Source organism: Trachinotus anak, unplaced genomic scaffold (genome assembly GCF_046630095.1).
Source record: "Trachinotus anak isolate AG129_WGS33_773 ecotype Australia unplaced genomic scaffold, CSIRO_AGI_Tana_v1 ptg000021l, whole genome shotgun sequence".
NCBI lineage: Eukaryota > Metazoa > Chordata > Actinopteri > Carangiformes > Carangidae > Trachinotus > Trachinotus anak.
The window spans coordinates 12395571-12415608 of NW_027273872.1; the positions used below are offsets into that span (position 1 = coordinate 12395571).

The following is a 20038-nucleotide window of genomic DNA, read 5'->3' on the forward strand; positions in this document are numbered from 1 at the left end:
GTAAATAAATAGATAAAATAGACTCTGGTTTGACTTCACTGCACAGGTAGACTGAATGAACTGGTAATCGCTGGCTCTGCAGGCTAAAGTGTTCCACTGTGTTTCTCTCATGATCACAGCTGGTTGTTTTAATGCTACATATCCATGTATTTCCATGGATACGTAGCAGTTTTTGGTCAGCTGAAAGTACACTGTGGTGTGTGATCCATGACTTTTATTGGAAAGACACTGACTCTTGACAAACATACGCTGGTTTGGGACTCACATGGGAGCACCATTTTGTAATAATCAAGTAACTTAGAGCAGAAATTCAAAACAAAAATCCAGCGAGGAAGTGAAATGTGTCTCCACTCACCAGTGCAATAAATGCCTTTGGCTGTTTGCTGTAAAACATACAACATAAAGAAATGTGAGGGTCGGAAATGTTGAAGTTTTGAATGTTTAATGCTTGAGAAATGAAGTGCTGAGAAATTCATATGTTTGTAAATTAACGTCTTTCCTGTCTGTCTAGTTCACTGCACTATGAAAAGACAGGAAAAGTAGTTGTAGTATGTCAGCATAAACTGTATGTACACCAGTCTTTATAATGTTTAAACACTTATAGTGTGTGCTTAAATACTGAAAGATACTTCTATGAGAGTCTATACAACACATTTTAAGTACTGTTAATGCACTTTCAGTATATGCACACTTTTGTAATGAAGTCACTCACACTGGTGTTTAAGTTCTCTAAAGAAAGACTGAAGCACAGGTGTAAAAAGTGCTGAAATATTCTGTAAATTCCACCTAAATATGAGGCTTTTTCCTAAAGGACTGGTTTATGTAACATGTCATTTTTCACCAGCCTGATGGTTTCAGAGATATGGAAGAGTTTACCTCCAGGAGGCCTCGGTGCTGAGGTAAAACTGTATCTTCTGCACACAGGAGCTTAACTCTGAGGATTAGCTCCACCTTCGCTGGAAACCTTTGGCTGAACCTCAGGAGACCTCAACCAGCTCCACCACACAGTTTAACAAACACAGACGAGCCCTCCACCCCCTCGGTGCTACACTCAGTCAGTCTGGAGTTGTGTGCCACTCTTGATGTGTTTGTCTCTGTTGTTGTGCATTATTCCCCTCGTGTTGTGTGCCGTTCTTCTCAGTACCTTGTACACGCACACACAACTCTTTCCCAACCTGCTCTGAGCTTTCTATCAACTATCTGATCTACTGTCTTACCGGAGACGCTGCAGCATTTTATCCATTTCTTCTTTGTTTTTTGCATCTATCTCACACTCAAACTAAAAGTTGGCAGAGCATGAACACCAGCTGTTGCAGTGCGTCCAAGTGTTGCATCCTCTAGGGAGTAAAATGGACAGTCCCATCACAAAACCACCTGTGGGTATGACTATACAAATAACCTGGATCATATTTTAACTTACTTGGTATTTTAGTTTATCTGCCAACTTAACAATGATAAGCTGATGGTGTTATAATGGATTTTTGGAATCAGTGATCCACACTCCTCAACGGCTGTGTCTCAATTCAGGGGCCGCTTCCTTTGAAGGACTTGTTCTATGAAGGCATGGCCTCTGAAGACCACATTAATTACAAAGGCTGAAGCAAAATGAGTCAGTTTTGTCCACGGAGGATTTCATATTTATCCTCAGCAGCTGTTTTATGTGCGTAATCTGTCTTCTTTCTATTCTTTTTTTTTTTTTTTTTTTTTTTAAAAGTGACTCACTGTTGCGCAATGAATCTTGTGACACGAAGGATCCACCTGTTGGATGCTTTGTTGCCTGCAAACGAAGGATGCATTTCACTGCCTTCAAATGCAGTCCCTGAAGGGCGCGGCCCCTGAACTGAGACATAGCTCACAGATCCTTTTTGTGCTCTTGCGAAGCTTACAAACGGCGTCAAGCTCTCCCATGAGTCTGACAATGTGGCAGCTGCTGAGGTTGTAGACTGTGTGACGTGTTGTGGTCCTCAAAGACTTTTTTTTTTTTTTTTTTGGGATCACATTGAAAAATAAAATTTTGTTATAGCATTTTGGAATCATGTGGGTACTATCATAATTTTGAAAATGTAAAAGTAACGTGACGGTCTGAAGGTCTCGTCAGCAGCCTCCACCAAATAACTGCTCACGCTCTATGGACCAAAAATTGATGAAACAGCTCACCATCTCGGGATGGAAGCGCCATCTTGGCCCAGCAGTTAACAGGTAGAGCCGCCCGGGGTCATGTCAACGCCTAATCAGCACAGGAACATGCTGCCACGACTCTCTCCAAAACTGAGCGGCAGCTGGCGGCTGGACTTTAAATATTTTATGAGCTTCAGTCTGGAGGCAGGAATGTTCTGAATGTCCTGTCAGCTGCTTTCTTAATGGCCACAGCAAGCTCCAGAAACGGAGTAAACAGACAAGCTCCATAAGGACCAATAGTTGTTCCACTCCACAAATGTAAACACAACCACTGACACGTTCTCATATGAACAGTATGCGTATTTACATGTTTACAGCAGATTCACTGGGCTGATGGCTGCACTCTGGACTCAGAACTGTAGATGCACTCCTGTTATCCTGCAGCTGAAAATCCCATTCATGTTTCCCTGAATAAACCTCTTGACAGAATATTTCTGTCCACTTGTGACGTCCCGCCCACAGCTTGACCAGCCTGCCAGATATAAACCGACGTGGCTTCTCTTGCTCCTCAGCCTTTGCTTGTTTCCATGGCTTCTGCTGATATGAAAATGTACCCATGATGCTGTGCAGGACTGAACTTTAAGATGTTTCCCTGCTGCAGCGGCAGTGACAGAAAGAAGCCAGGCAACATTGTGTCTCATAATTGGACATGAGCTTACCTTAGCTTTCTAACTTCGCTGTCAACTTTTAACGCATCGACCCAAAAATCTGTTTGCCTGAGTCACCAGACTGAGAAACTATCAGTGCATGAAAACACAGCAATTTGCTGTATCATGTATCTGTCTCATCCTGTCTTTTTCTTGCCCAGTAATTCTTCTTCTTTTTCTATTTCCATTGCAATCACCTTTCTTTCTTTCACTTAGCTCCATCACTTTCTCACACTGTCATAATTTTCCTTGTATTTCTCCTCTCCATCTCTGTGTGACTGGATGAGAGCTGACAGACTCCAGTAAACCCTCTCAGCGGCCTCGCCTATTAGCTCTGTCATGCGTTCAACTTACCTCGCGTCCCCGACTGTGTCTATTATAGAACAGAGTCAGCAGGCCCCCAGTGCAACCTGAAGACGGTGCCAAGCACATTTCAGACTCCTGGCAAATCAGCTTTATGATGATATAATAATCTGTCCCGGATTCATGAATGCTGGGTCACACCGGTGCCATGACCTGCATTACACGTATAGGGGGAAGGTGGGAAAATCTGCAACAGTATGTTCTTATGTTGCCCATGTGAGCTGTTGTTTTGCACCACAAATTCCTGTGCAGTCATGGTTCTGGTGATTTCATTTTTTTTTGCATCATGAAAAAATGTGAATGTGAAGCAAAACAACATCCCACATACTGGAGACATTTTCCCACCTTTTTTCTGTATAACACAGTTCACAGCAACTGTGTAACAGAGCACCTCTCACATTTGAATGCGGCAAATCTGTCCAGTTAGTTTAGAGGTACTTGATATTAACCGTAAATGCTGTTACACAATGAGAGCTGGGATTATGTTGAATCCACTTGTGTTTTTAGATGCAGTGTCTTCGTAGCTTGCCACTGGTAAACCTCCACCTTCAGGAATCATTTGGATTTGCTCAGAGCTGGAGGCTGTTTGAACCCTGCAGCACTTCTGTACTGCTGCGTGCAGCCACCTGGGGCTAAGCTAGCTTCTAAACTGTTGCCTGGCTGCTTGTTAAACCACAGTGTCTCAGCCTGTGTTTCCACATGTAAAAATACAGGAGATGTGTAAATGCAGCAGCTCTGCAGTCGAGATGAAGATGTGTTATGTTAAGTACTTAAGGGATGTAGTTGATTACACTTTTCAAGTAAATTGGCCAAGACTATTAACACATATAATCTGCTCATAATGGATAAATGAGTCCTATTTAAGACACCAGAATGTGTTAAAGGTCCCATATAGTATAAAGTAAGATTTCCATGTGTTTTTTGACTATGAAGCAGGTCTAGGTTCTATATTAATACTGTGAAAGTATCAAAGCGCTCAGTCGACAGAGAAAACCACAAATATGTATTCTTATGGATATCAAAATTATCAAATGAAACAATGGATGCATGTAAAATATGGGACCTTTTTAATTATGAAACTTGCCAAATAGACAACTGCCCTAATTGTTCAGAGGAGATAAGTAAAACACCATGATAGTGCATGTGCTGATAATTGATTGTATGAGTTAGCCACAAAAGAAATTTAAGACATTTTGACATAAAAACAACAATACAGGGCTTTGGATGGATGAAAAGTTTGCAATAAGTTTCCAAAGTAAATTTCATACTGTACATGATGCTCTGTTTTTCTAGAATTAAACACAGTCGCTGAAGATAAAATTCATATACGATGCCATAGATTTAATATGCTGTTCTGATTTTCATTTTTAAGCCAGGCTCCAACTTATCCAGATATGTAGATATTAGAGCTTTACCCTGGATGATCAAAGGATGTAAGCTTGAAGTTTAAAGTGTGTACGTGTGTATTTAAGTAAATAAAATATGTACAGTTTGGAGATCGTGTCTATCTAAGAGCCTCCCAGAATCTTATGAATCCATATTCATAAGTACACACACACACACACACACACACACACACACACACACACACACACACACACACACACACACACACACACACAAACACACACACACGTGCGCTTTTGTAGAATCATGTCAGTCAATAGTTTTCAGTGCTTCTTTCTGAAAATTCAAAACAGTATTATTTAACTGGGACTCCTATTGTATTTAGTTAAAATTGTTGTTAAGAGAAAATATTAACTGATGTAATTAATTATCATAACTGAATGATTAAATTATTGCTAACAAAGATAACAAATGAAAGCTGTAATGGCAGAATTTTTCTTTTCTGCTTCTCTAATTCTCGTCATTTTTGTTCTGCCATTTTCTTTAATGTGTGTTTATTTCAAGGTCAAAATGAGGAACTCGATGTATAGAATCCCATTTTTCAATGATAATGAGACACTGAAATTACAAGCAGGAGGGAAAAGCTGTAATATGTTCAGTGAGGTCTTCTTCAAGGTCTAAATATTTCACATTCACAACAACAAATGTTCTCTTTATGAATCAGTAAATCCAGTTAAAGGCACCTAAAGTTGTGAAACATTTCAAAATCATTGTTAAATCCATCTCTTACCATCTGTCAGTCAATGGAACAGCATGAAACTGTCACCAAGAGTATGTCACATACAGAAGTTCTATGCTGGCTCATGTTATTTTTTTGTACCAAGACGGATGGGAAGCATGTGAAGCACATTGCAGTGTCTTTACCACAGCAGTGGGCTGAGCCGAGTCAACTGTCAGATAGCCCGAAGAGAAAGGAAAGTGCTGTTGAATGCCACTCAAGCAGATGGTGAAGCCAACAAGTCGGACTGAAAAATGCAGTCAGAGAAAATCTTTGGTCCCACATGCAAGAGCGAGTTTAATACAATGGCCTTTTTTATTGCAAGGGAAAATGAATCAATGACAACTGGCTTTGGGGTAAAACAAGATAAATATGTGCACCATTTACTAGTTTGAGGTAATGACTAAGTCATTACGACAAGGTACCAGACCTAAAAATAGAACTCACTGTTTCCTCATCAACACATGCCAGCAGTCCGTCTTCACGGCTGTAAATACTTCAGAATAATGAATCCGTAAGACGGCTCACTCCGAGCAGGTCATGCTCGTCTGGTGTATGTGTGTTAAACATCTGGGGCATGTGCCGTCTGTTGGACAGTAATCCAGTGTGCAGTGATGTAATTTAAGTCAATGTTTACATGATTGCATGTTTGGTTGGTCATGTGCATCTGTGTGTGACGGAGACAGAGTGAATATTGTGAAGAAGATTATATACACCAGTATTATTCTGCAATGTTAAAGAACTGGGTTTACTTCATGTTACAACCAAGACTAGAACAAACAGTTGTTTTGTGATAGTTTTAAATATTTTCCCTCAACAGGCTGATTTTATCCGTCACTTGTTACACGTGTTATTAAAGTAAAATAATATATTGATGCTGCCTAACACAAACTGATCATGTACTGATCATTTATCATTTAAATAAAAGGGGGGATTTTGTTCATTCTGCTTGGAGCCATTTTTCAACATTCTCGTCAATTTCTCAGGAAACAACCAACAAAACACCAACCCCAACATGTCTGATTTATTTATTTATTTATTTGTTTTGTTTTTGTACTTATTATTAATTACCTGAGCAGCCTTTTTCCTGTTGTTTCTCTGTAAGAGCTAATAAGATGCGTAGGTTTGTTTGGCCTTGGCAGAGGTATGTGCTCCACCAAGTGCCATTCTAATTAATATCTTCATAGAAAATTGTGATTGTTCACATCAACTCTTTTAGCCGACATTTAATCAGTGCAGCCAAACTTTTAGCAGCTGTTCGAGCTAAATCAGTTGACCCTGCCGGTGCCAGGCTCAATAGAGAAGGAACGCTGTGGGAATTTCATTTTTTTTATTGTTATAAAGCAATAAAAACGTTTAAATCCTTGATAAGAATGTAAACAAAGTAATTATTTTTTTTACATAATGATCATTATATGAAACAATAATGCAATGAGCCATAATCTGCGGGATTTGGTGACCACTTGACCTCGCCCCCGACTCTGCTGCTGGATTTGTGTCCACGTGAAGAACTGGCTCTGACAGCTGAAGCATAATTGGTTTTGTCATTGCGGGGGTAAATCTGCGGGTCAGGATCGTTCCGTCTCTTCCTGACCTCTCTGTCAGGCCCAACTTCACTGTCCATCTTCTCTGTGTCTCCTCAGCAGCGGAGCTTCATTCCGTCACTGTTTTGATTGAATTGTGCAGAACGCAAATGAAGTATGAATAAAAACATTTTACTGCACAAAATTCACTACAACCTTATTATTTATTTATGGGCCGACCCTTACTAAACTTTTACTTTAGATTTACGCCATCTTACAGACTTAACTACTCCAACCCTGGCCCCCCAAATCTGCACACACATCATAACCTCAAATGTCAAAGTAAATGGCTGCATTTGCATAATTCAGATTTGGTTTAATTCGGTTATGCTAATGCAATCTGCTCAATTGTTAATGGCATGAATTGATTTACATTTGTAATTGAAAGGTAATCCTGTAATAATCAAAATTACTATGTCAAATTGTTAATTGTGATCTTCTGTCTGCAGGGACTCTCTGCATTTATGGTCACATGAATGTCAGCGCTGCAGGCCAGATGCCGGTGATGGAGGAACTTGTCAGTGAGAGGTAAGAATGTTCAGTTCTTATCTAGAATTTTATTCTACAAACCTACATGCAAAACAACAACACAAAAACCCCATACTTTTAGGTTTTAGGTTCAAAATTTTGTGAACTGCCCCTGGATTGAGACACAGCTAGAGTTACATTGTTCCATCCTGAGCTTCTGGAACAGCTTAATTATTTGTGGGCATAAATTTTCCAAGTCCATACAACTCTACTGGAGGGATGAAAACCATTCTTCTGACAGATATATCCTCATTTGGTTTTTGATGCCTTTGTATAGTACACAAAGTCAGTGCCGCCTACCATAAAGCTGTACCAACCAAAACATTTGAAATAAATACAGACCACCGGTGACCAACAGTGAGCAGGACGTTTAGAAAGATGCCACAGAAAGATTAGAAGAAGCAATTTTCTGAAATCAAGTGAGATCAAATATTGAAACTACCAACAGCTGCAACGCCCGTGTGCATCTATTCATCCAGACACACTGTTGCTGCTTTATCTGGGAAAGGAGCAGACATGGCTGCTGCATTGTGTAGTAAACCCGTCCCCCAGATCTGCAGATCAAAAAACGAATTGAGTGCTCTGCTTCCTTCTTCAACAGCGTCCTCATCTTCACACATTCTATCTGAAGAAACAATAGAAAGCGTGAGATTTGTGCTGCACCACTCGTTGCCTCTGTAGCGGTCTCGCCCTCAGGCTTGTTGGTTTGATTAAAACAGGGATCCTGCTCAAACTGTTGGGTGGCCTTTTTTTTTTTTGCTTCACTGGAATGTAAAGAGTCATTTTATAGCTTCCTCCACTTGGCCAATGTTCTTTAGCCTCGAGGGTGAGAGGGAAATTTGTGAAGGTGCAGTGGGACCACTTTTCTCTGATTTCTTGCTTTGACTTACAGAATGATAAGAACAAAGAAGAAGACACTGAGGCAAGGCTTGAGTGTAGACACTGTGGGAGAACAGGAAAGGTTTACCAGAGACAGAGGAGGATAACACAGACAGACTGAAGACTGGTTGTATGTTTCTGTTGTATTTATGCTCTGTATATAAGAAAAGTCAGCAGCTAGTTTAAAAGAAATTAAACCATAAAAAGTGACCTAACTGCATTAGAAAATGGGCAAATGATAAAAATGATGATGGGTAAAGAATGAGAATAAAGTTATTAATGTGGAAGGTTAGGGTCTTGAGCATGTTTACGAGATGGTGGGGGATGATGGGTTTACCCCCGTGACCCAATTTGGCACCGTGATTGTTATGCATTGGCTCCATATCTGGTTGATGGCAGCCAGCTGCCTTAAGAGACACCTAATGGCTTCAGCCAGTGAGTGTGATTTATGGTGTAGTGTCACACCTGCCTATGCGTTGCCCTACATACATACATACATCCTGGGGTCACAAATGTTAAGTAGTGTGGTCACATATGCATTTGCATATTTTTCTGGTTGATGATACATATGACAATGAGTTGTTGGACAATGATTCCTGTGCCAGGTGTGGTCATTATGTACATGATGTGAAGTTTCCTGCATAGGATTTAGATTTAGGTGGCTTGAATAGTAGCACTTTAAGTATAATTCGTGCACCTTGAATCATACTTAGTTATTAAGTTTGTGACAGTTTATGTTAGAGTTGTTCTGATATGGATACAAGTACCAGAAATAGTACTGAAAATAGTGGATCTGGTATCAGTGAGTACATGAGTCTATGCACTGATCTGAAACCACGTAGTTTAGTTTCACACCCAGATAAAACAGCAGTTTTCCTAGAAATCAATTCTTCTTCACTGCTTTAAATCAGTAGCCTACACAGGAAGTTGCACTGGGCAGCAATTATTATTTTTTTTTTTTTTCAGCACAAGTTCAAATTGCATCGATGCAGATAATTTCACCTTTTAAAATTAGCATCAACATTAATGACATGAATATAAATTAGTTTGAAACACATCTTTATTATCACTGTCATAAAGGACAAATGTCAGTACAGGCATTAAAATGAATGAAGTCAAAAAGAGCCGAAGAGCTGATAAGATACAACAAAGGGAAAATACCCAAGTCATTATATATTACATATGCAGTTAGAATATCATCAGTTAAAATCAGAAAATCATCCAGTTTCCTCAGTTAGTCTGTGATTTCCTTCACTTTTATAGTTTTACAAATATGTAAATCTTATGTATATGTATGATAAACTGGTTTTACGCAGTCCACCAGCTGCATGCATCCGTCCTTAGTGCATTACTGAGAATTTACAATGTAAAATACATTCTCACAAATAATTCAGAATTTTTAATCAGCCAGCATGGCTCCTAACCCAGATCTTCTACAGCCTTTGAAAGGTTTTGATTGGTGGAGATGATTTGGCAGATACTCCCTGTCAGCTTGTCAAGGAGGTGAGATGATGGCCTAAATTTTTTCATATCACGGTTTTTAGGTAATGATGTTGGGTGGGACTGTGCAGAGGGCTCAAACATTTATCACCTTTGTTTGGAAGGTACCTTACACCATATGTAATAAATGAAAATGCAGTAAGGAGCCACCTATTCACCACCGTGTTCATAATCTATCCATTCGATTATCTCTACGACAGTGCATGAGACGCATGTTCACAATGTGACGCAAATCAAAGAGAAAACAAAACAGTTTTTATCTCCAGAGTCAGAAGCAGCCAATTTATTTCCTACTTCCTTTGGAAACGTGTGATAGATAGAAGTAGTGCTCCAGTTTTTCACTTTTACTATTATTGTAACATAACTTGTTAAATGCATCAATTTAGGTGGCTACATAGTCTTACCAGCTGTAACCAGCTGTTAATGCTAATGTTGGCTATGTAGCAATGGCAGAACCTATAAATAGCTCCTTTTCGACTCATTACAGAAAACACAAATTGCCCTTGAACAAGACCCTGAAAGTTTCCCAGTGAACTCTGTGCCAAAGAAGAACGCCTCTGCAAATATCTGCAGTGTCACATTATAGCTGTCTTTAACCAGCATTTAATGTTTTGCATGTCAAACACATTCTAGCAGTGTAGTAGCTCATCTCAGTGTGTGCAGTCATCACACGTGATCCTCCCTGAACATGGCTGGAGCCGTGAGTCGATACGATGCAGTCAGTCAGACTGAGAGAGATCAGATCAGATAGCAGCGAGTTTTTCTTTCCTCCCCTCGGATCAGCTTTCCTTCTCGCTCTGCCGTTTGCTCCCCCTCTCCTCACCACTCAGGTGTCCTGTGACAGATCCTGTTTTCTGGATGATTGCTTTCAACGGGAAAGTTTGGCCTGAGACAGCAGGAAGCCAAACAGAGAGATGGCAGGGGAAGGTCACCGCCGCTCGCTTGTGGTGTTATGGTGCATTTGTCAATTGTTTGCTCGTTCTTTCTTCTGTTTGCCCATTCATCCAGTTCACGCGGCTGTTCATTCACTGTGTGATCCACTCAGGGACGTAGCAGGAAATGCATAAGGAGCAAACTTCTCACCATATGATAACAATTCAATCTTGGTTCATGCAATTTTGTCTCTAGATTACTCAATGAACTCCAGATATTCTTGTCCTCACATTTGACTGTGCATCAGATCTACACAACGCTTGTTTTTCTCATTTTGGTGGGTAAGCATTTTGAATCCAGATTCTTCAGGTGCTAAAATATCATGGGTGAGGCAAGGGGATCACATGACCTACAAAACAACAATAACTTCTCATAATATTAGGATTCTTGTCCTTAAGATGTGAATAATGACTTATTAGTAATATTTCCCTTAAGAGAAATCTTTGATGCTCAACAAAACAGGAATTTCCGTAAAACTTCAACCACAGAAACTCAATTAACAAACACCCAAATGTTATAACGTGTCATCATTTACAGTTTCAGCAATCTATCCAATATTAGGAAAAAGAAATCTCACATGGTTTATATCACCAATCCCTGTACACAGATAATTTGTCCAGCTCTCATCACCTTCCTCTGTCATCTGCGTCCACCTGTAGATCATTTTGACACACTGGTCCTTCACAATCTGAGCGTATTTGACTTTATCCTGTCTCTCCATTTGAGCCTCTCTTACGCTGATTGGTGGCTGTGTTGCAGAGTTGGCAGGCAACACAGCGCGCCGTCTTTTTCTTTCACAGACTGAATAATTCATTCAGCAACCACTTATGTAATCTCAATAAGAAATTTTCCATTCATATAAAAAGCATTGCTGATGAAGCGGGGCACGCACACACACGAACTGAGGTGCTGCTGAAAAAAAAGAAAAAAGAAAAAAAAACAAAACAAAAAAAAAAACAGGGGGCCCAGGCTTCCATTCAGCTCAGACTGGATCATATCTATGAGTCGAAGCACGCTAACGACGCCGTCAAAATCTCCAGCAGTAAAACTGACATCTGCCAAGCCTCCGAATCCGTTATCCTCGCAGATGGAGAGGAGTCGGCAGGAGGAGAGTGTGTGTGTGTGTGTGTGCGTTTGTGTGTGTGTGTGTTGGTATGTGTTTGTGTGTTGAGTGCTCCATAATACAGTGTTTCAACCCATTTCCGTTCATGCCTGACAAGGTGATTTACCCCACCTGTCACTGATAGCACTTCCAGGCACATGCAGGTTCAGCCTCTGGTGTCTCTTCCCGCTCTTTGCACATCTTCCTTTCAGAAAATGACACACATTCAGAAAACCCCTCCATCGCTGACTCATCTGTATATCTCATGTCTCTTCTGAAATGATTCACATCTGCGGGTGCCTCTGAGGGCGAGGTTGAGGTGAATGAACTGTGGTACAGAAGTAGGTTTTTTTTTTTTTTTTTTTTTTTACAAGGTTGATAAAATTGTCTAAGACTAAGAAGTTAAGAATGGATGAAAACATGAACAGGATCACTGGTTGTCACAAATTTACAGAGAATTATCCCACAACTCTGCGCCTCGCCACACTCCTCTACAGAGTGTTTTTGTGTCAGTGTTAACTTTTCCGTTTTTGTTCACTTAACCCTGCTTCCAGAATGGCTGAACAATTAATTGAAATACTGTCTATCTCATTTTTTGTGAATGCGATATCTCACTAAGGCCTCGAGGGAACTGTAGGTCACTGTAACCTCACAAAACACGGCTTTAACATAGACATAACTCACAAATTTATTCACTAATTATGACACAATTTAACTCAAATGTCTTTAAGAATAAAGTGAAGTGGTGACATCATATATCGAAAAGGTCAATGGTCAACTTCACTGTGACATCATAATGTTCTAGCCATTATTTAACACTGTAACTCAGGAAGGGGAGATTGTGGCTATATTTTCTGTACCTTGGCTGGATGGTGGAGACAAACAACCATCTGGTTTTTCTGATAAAAGTAAAATGTGTCACAACAGATCATAAATGCGGCTTTGTGGTTTAATGCATGACCCAACAAAGCTGACTTTTCAATGAAAATCAAATGTAAAAAATGACCATTCCAACTGAAATCCTGACTCATCACTGCCAAGATAATCTCAATATGATGATTTTTTTTTTTGTTGTTTATGCATATTGTTCAGCCCTAGCCAACTCTGATAAAACCATTGTAAACGACCTATCCAGCACCAAACGGCAGAAAGACAGATGTAGAAACTAGCCTGTGGAGAGAGTGGATCACTTTCTGAATCCAATTTCATGGCTAGTTCATAATATTTCATCCCTCACCAACCATCTCACTGACGTTTGGTTCTGCAGCACTGATATGGCTCGCAACCAGGATAAATGAAGGTAGTGGGTCTTGTACAATAGCTACCTTTTTAAAATGTCACTCCTGCCGTTGATACAGAGAAAAAGCTTCATGCTTTAGTTGGGATGTTGGAGCTCACAGGCAAGGAGAGAAGAAAGAAAACTTGAGAGGGGGGAGGAGGAACGTTTCTTTGCCAGCATCTCCACTGAGGAAAATATTTCATATTTCAAGTTGAAGTGCAGAACAATTAGCTAATTTGTGCTGACAAGTGGCTCTGAGCTAAAGTCTGCCCCGTGTTTTCACACAGAGTTGTTCTCTTTGATACACACATTCTGGGAATTGCTGTGGAGTGTGTTTATGATCTTATTGACATACACACACACACACACTTCCACAGTAAATATATCCCCTTGTTTCCTGTGATACACTCCAAAATATAATCACATTGAAGCAAACGCACAAAATCCTTTGCACACACTCTCAGCTGTAAACTCTGACACAATTTTCTGCACACACGCAAAGGGAAACCATGCAGTAGCATTTGGGAGAGTATTTCAATGATCTCGAGGAGGACGAGGAAACTGCTTTTTTCTTTGGGTTTCTGTGTAGTGGTTTCACTCGTCAGTGCATCGACACCGCCGATTAAAGATGCAGCAGCTGCTTCAATGTGTGCAGGTGATTAGACCATGAGCAGGAAACAGGAGAGATGAACTCCAGCTGCAGGACACACACAGCATGTGCAAAACTAAATATGTAAATGCATCATTCTGCATCATAGCTGCCAATGGAGCTTTAAAGATGTTACAAAGGGAATTTTGTGAGGTGTTACCGTTAGGAAAGGAAGTGTGTAGTTTATTTTGCAAAGATAATACCAAATTAATAGGAAAATCCATGTGTAAAATAGGTATAGGTTATGTGTGTTGGGGGAGGGGAGGCTGAGGTTTCTTGATGCTATTGATCTTTCAGAGAGATGAGAGGATGAGCAGGCACAAAGAGAGACGTGTTTGTGAGATCAGTGAGATGTGACAGACATGTTCTCACCACCTATGAAAACCAAAATCTTCTGTAATTACAAGCGAGCGGGCGGATGTGAAATACTTCATGCAGAATTTTAATGTGCTCTGTGGTGAAGATAAAGACGCACCATGTACAGATTAGCAGTACAGAGAATGCACCACTGATACCTGCGTGTGAGCTGAAATTAGTTTTTCTCAGTTCTTATCACTCAGTTGTTGCTTAACATCTTCCTGCCTACAGATTTCTCTGCATTCACTGGAAAAAAAAAAGTGATTTTGACAGGATCACCTGGTCTTTTATTACCTGAACTGTGGCAACGCTGTAGTCATGTTTGTAACCATTTCTGATCACATGACACATCATTTGTTTGACCACCTGACTACATGTGGCAGCTGAAGAGTCTGTTGTCCACTTAAAACAACACTTTTATGACTCATCTCTACATCATTATCCTCCAAACACTGCTCATCGCTGAGTAGCTCTCATTTCTTTCTTTGTTTGCACTCTTTCATACTTGCACTTTCTCTTTTCACTTAATTCCATCATCATCCTAAGAATATTGTAAAGAGACTAAAACTCCCTTCTTATTTGCTTGTTAAAATTGCTTGTTAAAGTAAATGCACTGTATTTATGTACAGACTGACTGTACTTGAAGATGGATGGAACCTCCATGGTTTCTGTCAAGTGGTTTTGAAGCTTAGAGTGGGCTGCTCCATCGTCGCCATTTTGGCAGTGCCTGACTCCACCTAACTCCTGGCTAATCCAAAAAAGGGCAAAGAGGTGGAGCATGTGTGGGGCCAAGATTTCAGTTTGTTGCAAGCATATGCTCACCCACCTGTCAAAGTGGCACAAAGGAGGAATTAGCTATAGAGACAGAAACTGTTTTGTACCAGGCTGTTTACATGTTTATTTCTGCATTTTATCATGGGAGTGTACGGGGATTGACTTGCTTTTGGATTGAGCCTTAAGTAGTCGTTAGAGGAACTGTGTTTTTTTTTTTTTTTTTTTTTGGTGTCATTTTTCAGCACTGGTGGTTGTCGCTTGGTGTCACAGAGCATTTCTGTTTGAGGGTAAAGTAGAGTCAGTCCAGCTTATGGACAAATATGAAAATGTTTCAATAAAAGGCAAAAAGAGTTAGCGATGTCAGTGAGGCAGCACACATAGTATCACAGCAGTGTAACTGTACACCTAATGCAGCTGTGATTAATATTAATCACACCCGACATTAAAATTCTATGAGTGATTATCTCCTCACAAGTTGAAACAGGGAGATCAGCCACTGATGATGATCTGTGGGGAAGAGGCCTGTCAATACAATTACATAGTGACTGTGACTTTAAAGTCACAGTCACACAGCTTTATAGCACTGCCACAGTGATCTCTTAGTCCTCTGTCTAGTTCACTGTCTTAGTTTCCTGCTCCAAGTGAGCATATGCATGTGAGGCACGGTGGGGTTGAACGCAGCCACCCTAGTGCTCAAAGTTCTGTGAATAGAAATAAAACTTTCTGATTGGTATCATCCCACATCACTGTATAATAATTCCCATTTTTATAGCAAAGGTCTCGAGAGGAGGCAGAGTAATTTGTATTAGAGTTATATTTTCATGCCCTTTGCCTCAAAGAACTTTGCAAAGGTACGTGTCAGTTTTTTTAAGCAACAAATCTGAAAAGCTAATTTCATCTCCTCTGTGGTGGAAGAAGCAGGGGCTGGATACTGACCCAATCTACTGAAGACTGGCTGCAGGGCGGCATAATAAGGAGGCTGGAGGATCATCTGCCAAGAATCTGCCAAAGTGTCCATGATCAGCACTCTGAGGTCTTACAGTCTCTCACCTGAGCCACCAAAGGAAAGAAAGACCAAGTTTGCAAGATGCAGACTAATAGCTTAGTTATAATTTACATGGAGCAGATGGTTGAAGTTAACTGCATCAGAGCTCTGTCGTCTTTAGTCATCTGGCATTCAACTGTGTTGCATTTGTGTGCTATTTTGCTGAAAACAAACAACAGGCAGTTGGAAAGTAATTTTGTAACACACCCGACTTTAATGCCAGAAACCCAGTTTGACGTCACATCTCAGATCTACAAATGATTTTTTAATGTCTACCATTTGTCACATATTTATATTATTATTTTTGAATTTTTGTCACAAACTTTTGTTTACCTTTAATGAAGTTTTACTGAAGTTGCCTTAAAGGTCCATATAGTATAAAGGTAGATTTCCATGTGTTTTTTGATTATAAAAGTGAAAGTATGAAAGTACTCCAGTCCACAGAGAAATGCAAACAGCCTGTATTCAGAAACTGAGCCTTAAAACAAGCCGTCAGGACTTCTGTAACTTTGTGATGTCACAACAAAGTAGTCACCGCTTTCAACAATGCCCCAAGCCCCGCCCACCTGGACCCATCATCCAACCTTATAGGATGTGGTTTCTCTGAGTGTTTACCGTCTGTATTTTTATTCAATCACTCTGAAAACAATCAGGAGAGAGGCTCAGAGCTTCTCTTCTGATTTTAATTGTGGGAACACTGTAGTGTTTGTGAGCATATATTGCAAGAATAAATCATGAAAACTTTTGCCGCTAAACATTAAAACATAATGTAAAATATACAGAACTGATCAGTATACTTAAAAGGTTCTGTGGAGTGAGTGGTTTGCTTCGCATTATATGAAGTGCGATGCAAAGTTTTCTCAGGTTTCCAGCCTTTTGACATTAATGTAAATTTTCACTCAGTGCATATATTTTATGTATGAGGTCCAAATCGGCAGCATGTTATAGCCCAACCCTGTCTCCTAGAAATGAAGTTCTTATACAACTAAACTGCCTGATTATGTCAAGAGGCAACTTTTTTCGTTTGTTTTTTAATCAATGAATCAGTGCATCAGGACAACGACAGCAGAGTTGGCAGGAGCTGTTTTTTATATATGTAAAACATCTCACACATTACTGTATGTGTCACGGTGTCTCTTTGAAACACAGATGAAATGCTGTGTCTTTCTGACGACGGCTCTTTCTGCTTCCATTTTACCAATCTGGGCTGTGTTTTCCTCACAGTGAGGCTTTGAGCCAGAAAAGTGGCACTTCAGTCTGGTGTGGGAATGCTCCAGGTTTGTTTCTCGCCTGCGTCTGTTTGGTGTGTCGGTGACTCGCTGTCAGCTCCACTGTGGCTGTGTGGGAGGAGGGCTGCAGTTGGGGTTGTCAGGAGAGATCAGGCGGCGCCAAGCGTGTTTTTCTGCTATTCCTGTTGTTAAATGGTAAAACGCCTCAGAGATCTCCAGCATCACACAGGTTTTGGTGACAGTCCGCTGAGATTAAATCCTACAGAAATAATTTTTTATACAAAAGAAGGCATTTGTTCTTATTTTTGTCACGGTCAGTGAACATCACTCAACATTAAAATGTTAACCGGATGGATCTATTTCTACACCCACAGCCAAGGCTGTATATCAGTGCTATAAAGTTTTTAATTACCAACCGATATATTGGGCTTATTGTAAACTTGTAGTCGCATTTTCTTCAGGCGAAGTTTGTGTGAAGACAGAAGCATTTTAATAGAAAAAAAACTTACTTTTTTTCCAAAAAAAGGTTTATAGATAAAACCAATGGTATTGGCAGTATCGATAAATTCAAGTGTTACCTAGACCTACCTGAAGCAGAAGAGACACTGCAGCCAAAAAAAAAACAAAAAAACCCACAAACACTGATTCATTTCATTGTTTTTTTTTTTCTCAGTTATTCAATAACTGTCATTTGGCAAACACTAAAGATAAGTTAACTGTTCATTTTGTACAATGGACTCATCTGAAACAGTTACAAAGAAACAAAATCATTTTTACCCACACACGTCAGAAAGTGTCTCCTGTCCCAGAAACACAGGTGTGTGAAGTAAAACCACTTTGACTTAAATTTGATCATCCGCATAAATTTCTCTTGTCACCGCGGCTTCTTCTCTGGCTGCTATTTACCAAGGAAAACAAGTAACCAAGCAACAGAGAGGACGTTCATATCGGATCAACTGTGGAGACAGAAACAAAGAGCTATTTTTATGTGAAGCAAATGCTTTTATAAGACAAGCCAATAAAAGAAAAAATGTGACTTACTGTGAGTTGAGCACTGATCACAAACATTCAGCTCAACACTGCAAGATAAAGTTCCACATGTGAACAACAGGTTATTTCATACATAGACTATTATCACTACCAGGAATGGGAATTACCTAGTAACTCATGATAATGATGGTATCACAATACTTAATAGACAATACATTGTAAAAGAACTGTCTACGAAACAATCAGCAACAAAGTACACAGAGTCTTAGCTTTGTGTCTCTTCAACACACCCACGCACGCACCAACACTCATATGTAAAACAACCTTAAACTGGCGAAAGGCTGAACTGTCAGGAAGTCAGAACAGTTCTGGAGTTAAAGTGTATAAAATAAATCAATGCAAAAATACACATTTCACTTAAAAAAAAAAAACAAACAATGAACACATACTGTACACATACTTTCAGACCTGTGGACTGCAGTCTGTGTCTCAGTCACCTTGCTGTTATAATTCAGATGACAGGAAAATGCCCAGTGTGTAGTTGTTTTTGTGTGTGTGTGTTTCTTATAAGCAGCAGACTGCTGACCAGTCTGCTCCTCCTCATGAAGGCTGTGTGTTTTTACTCCCAGGTGTGTGTCGGTGTGTGAGGGCGTTGGAGGACATAGAGCCTGGCTGCTGAGACAGCGCGGAGTAGTTCAAGTGTGTGTGTGTGTGTGTTTTTGTGTCAATGTAGGACAGTGTCTCTGGTCTGCCTGGTCTGGCAGTGCAGTGTGTGTGTGTGTGTCTGTAGCCTTTAGCAATTTTATATGTAAAAGTTTTGTAAAAGTGGGCCCACACTTTCGATGTGAAAGATGATGGTACCTCCATGATTTGTCCCCCCCCCCCCCTTCACACTGTCCACCACATTCCCACTTTGAGTTTCTTCTTCTTGACCACAAGTTTACCCTCATTCAATTTAGAGGAGTCATGAAATCGTGACTCAGGTATTAGCGGGGGAATCCATTTAGAGCACTTGCACGTTTTTAATAAAAATATCAAGATATCTCTTTGCAAGAGAAAGTAAAACAATATATTCCCCCATCGATATTTTGTCCCACACCTAATCACTATTTTTTGAGAGGCAGTGTGACCTTTATGATTAGATCATAATTAACCAGAGGTGGAGAAAAACTATGCAGAGAAACAAAGGCAGAACAATTTTTTGGAGGAAGCAACAGAATTAAAATCACTGTGGGAATTATTTGCAGATGGAAAATGATTCATGTTGGCACATGTGTTTGTGGGTGCTTGTGCGTGTATGTACAGTATGTGAATGTTAATTTGTCCCATTAACACAGAAAAATTTCACACATGAACAAAGACAGCAGGGGAGGAGGAGCAGCTGGAGTGAATCAGTGTTTGGATAGAATGAAATTCGTCAGAATTTAGCTTTACAGTGGGGATGTGGTGAGGAGGAAGTCACGCACTTAGTTTTATTTATTTTATTTGTCTGGTCCTTGTTAACTTTCAGAATTGGGATCAGTCAGTTCACCCAATTCATATAAACCATTTCTCACTCATTATTGTCTTACTGTCCATATATTTTACTGGCCACATAATGCAGCCCTAAACAACAGCAACCCCAAACTGTGGCCTTGAAAACGTGTCTGCCACAGATCCAGCAAAGATGAATGATTACAAAGTGAAGAAAAGTAAATTTGTTGCATGATATTTTGCAGACTTTTACCGCCTGCAGTTTCTCCATCAGGGGGTCCACACTCTGGCGGCGAGGCTCAGCAACAGGGATGTGTGGGTCTCTGTGGGCGGTGCAGCAGCTTACATTGATTACTGCGGCAAAGCTCGGCTGCTGCACACTGCGAGTAGACATGTCACATCTC

At 40.2% G+C, this 20038-nt stretch overlaps 1 protein-coding gene across 2 annotated transcripts in view; it reads left to right on the forward strand.

The window, feature by feature from the left end:
* htr4 (5-hydroxytryptamine receptor 4) overlaps nucleotides 1-20038 on the forward strand; it is a 147535-nt gene that overhangs the window by 35057 nt on the left and 92440 nt on the right. For both annotated transcript variants that reach the window (XM_071458103.1, XM_071458102.1), the window contains exon 2: nucleotides 7346-7424. In XM_071458103.1, the coding sequence (XP_071314204.1) occupies nucleotides 7346-7424 (79 nt within the window). The remainder of the gene's footprint in view (nucleotides 1-7345; nucleotides 7425-20038) is intronic.